Source organism: Rhinoraja longicauda, chromosome 30 (assembly GCF_053455715.1).
Source record: "Rhinoraja longicauda isolate Sanriku21f chromosome 30, sRhiLon1.1, whole genome shotgun sequence".
In the NCBI taxonomy this organism is placed as follows: domain Eukaryota; kingdom Metazoa; phylum Chordata; class Chondrichthyes; order Rajiformes; family Arhynchobatidae; genus Rhinoraja; species Rhinoraja longicauda.
The window spans coordinates 664,576-670,947 of NC_135982.1; the positions used below are offsets into that span (position 1 = coordinate 664,576).

A 6,372-nucleotide genomic window follows, 5' to 3' on the forward strand; every position below is an offset into this window, starting at 1 on the left:
AATTCTGAATTTGTAAAATCAAATGTTGGGAGGGCTGCGCATGGAACAGGCATATGCAGGTAGGATCAAGTGCATCCCTGGAGAAGTTTTGGGAACTGAAGAGTAAACTAAAAAAGGAAATCCGAAGGGCAAAAAGGGGGCAGGAGATATCTCTGGCAAATAACATTACGAACATTCCCAAGAGATTTTATGAATACATAAGGGGGAAAAAGGTAACTAGAGAGAGAGTGGGACCCCTCGGGAATTAAAGCAATCACCTCTGTGTGGAGCCACACGAGATGGGCAAGCTCCTCAATGAGTATTTCTCCTCTATCGAGGAGAAAGACAGGAGGATGGATGAACCTGTGGTATTTAATGGAAGTGTCTTGAGAGTAGTCAGTGTTGCGGTCAAAGAGGTGCTGAAGGCACTATCATGTATGAAGGTAGATAAATCTCCAGGGCCTTAATCAGATATATCCGAGGACATTGTGGGAAACTAGAGAGGACATTTTTGGGAGCCCTGGTTGAAATTTACAAGTCATTTTTAAATACTGGAGAGGTGCTGGAAGACTGGAGGGTGGCAAATGTGCCTCTATTCAAGAAGGGCTGCAGGGAAAATGCTGGGAACTCGGCCAGTGAGCTTAACATCTGTAGTTGGGAAGTTACTAGAGGGTACTTTATGGGATAGGATATATAGGCATTTGGATGGACAAGGGCTGATTGAGGATAGTCAGCATGGTTTTGTACGTGGGTGGTTGTGTCTCACAAATCTGATTGACCTTTTTGCTCACGTCTTAAAAAAACAAGGAGGGCAGAGCTTTAGATGTTGTGTACATGGATTTCAGTAAGGCATTCAATAAGGTTCTGCATGGTAGGCTGCTCTGGAAGGTTAGATCACATGGGATCCAAGGGGAGATGGCTGAATAGATAGAAAATTGGCTTTTTGTGGAAGGAAGCAGAGGGTGATGGTGGAAGGTTGCTTCGGACTGAAGGCCTGTGACTAGTGGTGTTCCTCAGGGTTCGGTACTGGGCCCGTTAATGTTTACAATACAATACAATACAAACTTTATTGTGATTGTGCAGTGTACAAGTACAGAGACAACGAAATGCAGTTAGCATCTTAACCAGAGTGCATGTGATAGAATAGTAAAACATATAATATATACATATATGCACAGTAGCGGTAGTGGAAATTCCGGTGAGCGTGATCAGTCACTGATGGGAGGAGTGCCCGTGGGGGGGGGGGGGGGGGGGGTGGGGGTGGGGGGATGGCAGCAATCACCGAAGCGCAGAGTTAAGTAAGGTAACGACCGTAGGAAAGAAGCTGTTCCTGAACCTGCAGGTCCGGGAACGGAGAGACCTGTAGCGCCTCCCAGATGGGAGGAGGGTAAACAATCTGTGGTTGGGGTGAGAGCTGTCCTTGACGATGCAGCGCGCCCTTCGCAGATATCGCCTACTCTGGATAGACTCAATGGAGGGGAGTGAGGAACCGGTGATGCATTGGGCAGTTTTCACCACTCTGCAGTGCTTTCCGGTCGGAGACAGAGCAGTTGCCATACCATACTGTGAAACAGTTAGTAAGGATGCTCTCGATAGTGCAGCGGTAGAAGTTCACCAGAATCTGAGGAGACAGATGGACCTTCTTTAGTCTCCTCAGGAAGAAGAGACGCTGGTGAGCCTTCTTGATCAGTGTTGAGGTATTGTGGGTCCAAGAGAGGTCATCAGAAATGTTGACACCCAAGAACCTGAAACTGGAAACACGCTCCACGTCCGTCCCGTTAATATGGATGGGGGTGTGCGTACCACCCCTAGTCCTTCTGTAGTCCACAATGTGCTCCTTGGTCTTCTTGGTGTTAAGGACCAGGTTGTTATCAGCGCACCACGTTGCAAGTAGCTGGACCTCCTCCCTATAGGCCGACTCATCGTTGTCGCTGATGAGGCCAATCACCGTTGTATCATCTGCAAACTTAATAATAGTGTTAGAACCATGTAGAGGTGTGCAGTTGTAGGTGAAAAGGGAGTAGAGGAGAGGGCTCAGCACACAGCCCTGTGGAACGCCGGTGTTCAGGGTGATGGTTGAGGAGGTGTAGTTTGTCATCTACATCAATAATTTGGATGAGAACATACATAGCAAGATTACCAAATTTGCAGATTGTGAAGATGGTCGTGAAAAATTGCAGCAGAATCTTGATTGATTGGCCAGAAGGCCTGTGGAATGGTTGATGGAATGTAATGCAGAGAAATGTGAGGTGTTGCATTTTGGGGCATTTTATGAGTGCAGGTGCATGATTTCTTGAAGGTGGAGTCACAGGTAGATGGTCTAAAAGGTACATTGGCCTTCATCAGTCAGAGTATTGAGTATAGAAGTTGGAAAATCATGTTGCAGTGTACAAGACGTTAGTATTGTGTTCAGTTCTGGGCACCATGTTATAGGAAAGGTGTTGTGAAGCTGAAAGAGAAGAGGATGTTGCCAGGATGAGAGGGTCTGAGCCAAAGGGAGAGGTTGAGAAGGCTGGGACCCAATTCCCTGGAGCGCAGAAGGATGCGGGGTGATCTTACAGAAGTGTATAAAATCATAACGTGTTGCATTTTGGGACGTCTAACAAGGGCAGGACCTACACAGTGAAAGGTAGGCCTCTGGGGAGTGTTATAGAGCAGAGGGACCTAGGAGTGCAGGTGTATAGTTCCTTGAAGGTCGAGTTACAGGTAGATCAGGTGGTTAAAAAGACTTTTGGCACATTGGCCGTCATCAGCCAGAGTATTGAGTGGAGAAGTTGGGAAGTCATGTTGCAGTTGCATAAGAAGTTGGTGAGACTGCATTTAGAATATTGTGTTCAGTTTTTTTGCACTATGTTATAGGAAAGATATTGTCAAGCCTGAAAGGGTTCTGAAAAGATTTATGAGGATGCTGCCAGGATTAGAGGGTGTGAGCTATCGGGAGATATATAATATCAGAAAATAACTGCAGATGCTGGTACAAATCGAAGGTATTTATTCACAATGCTGGAGTAACTCAGCAGGTCAGGCAGCATCTCGGGAGAGAAGGAATGGGTGATGTTTCGGGTCGAGACCCTTCTTCAGAATGATGTCAGGGGGGCGGGACAAAGGAAGGATATAGGTGGAGACAGGAAGATAGAGGGAGATCTGGGAAGGAGGAGGGGAAGAGAGGGACAGAGGAACTATCTAAAGTTGGAGAAGTCGATGTTTCAAGAGAGAGCTGGATAGAGCTCTTAAGGATAGCGGAGTGAGGGGGTATGGGGAGAAGGCAGGAACGTGGTACTGATTGAGAGTGATCAGCCATGATCGCATTGAATGGCGGTGCTGGCTCGAAGGGCTGAATGGCCTACTCCTGCACCTATTGTCTATTGTCATACCACTGGGCTGCAAGCAGCCCAGGAGAAATATGAGGTGCTGTTCCTCCAATTTCCGGTGGGTCTCTTCAGAGATGTCCTCGTTCTTAAGGAAACGGGGCTTCCCCTCCTCCATTATAGATAAGGCTCTCACTAGGGTCTCTTCTACATCCCGCAGCTCCGCTCTTGCTCCCCCAACCCCCACTCGCAACAAGGACAGAATCCCCCTTGTTCTCACCTTCCACCCCACCAGCCAGCGGATCCAACAAATCATCCGCCAACATTTCCGTCACCTACAACGAGACCCCACCACTGGCCATATCTTCCCATCCCCTCCCCTTTCTGCGTTCCGCAAGAGACCGTTCCAACATTTCCGTCACCTACAACGGGACCCCACCACTGGCCATATCTTCCCATCCCCTCCCCTTTCTGCGTTCCGCAAGAGATCGTTCCCTCCGTAACTCCCTGGTCCACTCGTCCCTTCCTACCCAAACCACCCCATCCCCGGGCACTTTCCCCTGCAACCACACAAGATGCAACACCTGTCCCTTTACCTCCCCCCTCAACTCCATCCAAGGACCCAAACAGTCTTTCCAGGTGAGACAAAGCTTCACCTGCACCTCCTCCAACCTCATCTATTGCATCCGCTGCTCTAGATGTCAACTTATTTACATCGGCGAAACCAAACGCAGGCTTGGCGATCGCTTCGCTCAACACCTGTGCTCGGTCCGCATTGACCAAACTGATCTCCCGGTGGCTGAGCACAGCAACTCCCCCTCCCATTCCCAGTCTGACCTTTCTGTCATGGGCCTCCTCCAGTGCCATAGTGAGGCCCACCAGAAATTGGAGGAACAGCACCTCATATTTCGCCTGGGCAGCTTGCAGCCCAGTGTTATGAACATCGACTTCTCCAACTTTAGATAGTTCCTCTGTCTCTCTCTTCCCCTCCTCCTTCCCAGATCTCTCTCTATCTTCCTGTCTCCACCTATATCCTTCCTTTGTCCCGCCCCCCTGACATCAGTCTGAAGAAAGGTCTCGACCCGAAATGTCACCCATTCCTTCTCTCCCAAGATGCTGCCTGACCTGCTGAGTTACTCCAGCATTTTGTGAATAAATATCTTCGAGCTATCGGGAGAGGTTGAGTTGGCTGGGTCTTTATTGCTTGGAGTGCAGGAGGATGGGGTGATCTTATAGAGGTGTACAAAATCATGCGAGGAGTAGATCGAGTAGATGCACAGAGTCTCTTACCCAGAGTAGGGGAATCGAGGACATGGGTTCAAGGAAAAGATTTTAATATGAATCAGAGGGGTAACCTTTTCACACAAAGGGTGGTGGGTGTCTTGAACAAGCTGCCAGAGGAGGTAGCTGAAGCTGGGACCATCCCATTGTTTAAGAAGCAGTTGGACACGTACATGGATAGGACAGATTTGGAGGGATATGGACCAGGCACAAGCAGGTGGGACAAGTATAGCTGGAACATGTTGGCCGGTGTGGGCAAGTTGGGCTGAAGGGCCTGTTTTCACACTGCTGCATGACTCTATGACATCCTAGTAAGCTTCCTCTGCACCTTTTCAAAGCCTCCACATCCTTGTATTGGGCGACCAGATCTGCACACAATGCTCTAAATAAGAGTTACACTCATTCTTCCGTATTCATAGGCATATGTTCAATCTCTGAGTACATCAAACCTTTTTGTCCTTGGAAACAGTCAAGTGAACCTCCTCTGCACTGCCTCCAATGAAATTGTACATTTTTTTCCTTTAAATATGAAGACCAAAACTGTATGCAATAACAGCAGATGCTATCACACCAGTGTCTTGTGAAGTTTGCATCAAAATCTCCTTGCTTTTACACTGCACGCCTCAAGCAATCTACTCCATCAGTGTAAAGAATGGTGCAAGCCTGAAACACAGCCACTGCCTGATCCACTGAATTCTTCCAACAGTTTTTTGCACTGGAGGGAACGCAGAAGTGCTGTTGTCAGGGAGGGAATATTTCAGCTGCATGGAGATCAACCTTTTCATGTATATTTTGTGATGTGAGCTTTGTAGGCTGAGCCATGATGTAATTGCCCATCCCCATCTGTCCTTGAGAAGGTGGTGGTGAACTGCAGCTCCTTGAATGAGGTAAACCCACAATGTCATTGGGAAGAGAGTTCCAGGATTTTGACCCAGTGACGGTGAAGGAATGATGATATATTTCCAGGTCAGGATGATGTGTGACTTGGAGAGCAACTTTCAAGCTTTTGATGCTCTTGTCTGTTTGGAACAGGGGCCTCCAAACTTTTCAGCATGAGGGCCACATTATATATTTGGCACATTTTTGCGGGGAGTAGGAAAAAATAAAGAAGTGTGAGTTTTATAAATTTAATGAACTCAAAAAAGTTTAGACTATGTTACGTTAGATTAGATTAGGAAAGGTTAAACTAGGTTAGGTTAGATTAGGTTAGTTTATATGGCAACAATGTTCAATTTTTAAATAATGTTCAATTTTTAAAAAGAGCTTGAAATATTGGAATATATATATACTGTAGGGATACAATTATTTATAAAACAGAAAAAATCAGTGACCACCACTGCGGGAGAGAGAGAGAGGAGGGTGGGGGGTAGGGGGGGAGAGAGTAGGGTGAAGAGAGAGAATGAAGAGGGGAGAGAGAGGGGGGAGGAGAGAGAAAGTGGGGTAGGGGAGAGTGTGAGGGGGGAGAGAGTGGGGGGGGAGAAGAGAGAGTCGGGGTAGAGGGAGCAGGGGGTAGAGAAAACAGCAGGTGAGAGTGGGGAGGGTGTCAAGAACATTAAGAACAAACACAAGTGTAGTTGTTATTCGGAACCCCCCAATCGTTAGGGGTGAACGGCAGCGAGGAGGGAAATTTCACTTGTATTTGTTCTTATTTCGCTGCGCTAGGGGGAGACGGGGCCGGAGAGAGAGTGGAGCAGCGGTGCAGATCTCGCCTCTCTCTCTCTCTTTTTTGAGAGAGAGAGGCGAGATCTGCACCGCTGCTCCACTCTCTCTCCGGCCCCGTCTCCCCTAGCGCAGCGAAATAAGA

General features: G+C 47.8%; 2 protein-coding genes across 5 annotated transcripts in view; one reads left to right on the forward strand and one right to left on the reverse strand.

Annotated features, from left to right (window-relative positions):
* Nucleotides 1-6,372, forward strand: part of LOC144607979 (myo-inositol 2-dehydrogenase-like) — a 66,475-nt gene that overhangs the window by 13,636 nt on the left and 46,467 nt on the right. The gene's annotated exons all lie outside the window — the stretch shown is intronic.
* Nucleotides 1,247-6,372, reverse strand: part of LOC144607980 (uncharacterized) — a 36,776-nt gene continuing 31,650 nt past the window's right edge. The window contains exon 2 of the mRNA XM_078425167.1: nt 1,247-1,945. Within this exon, the coding sequence (XP_078281293.1) occupies nt 1,448-1,945 (498 nt within the window). The 3' untranslated portion in view covers nt 1,247-1,447. The remainder of the gene's footprint in view (nt 1,946-6,372) is intronic.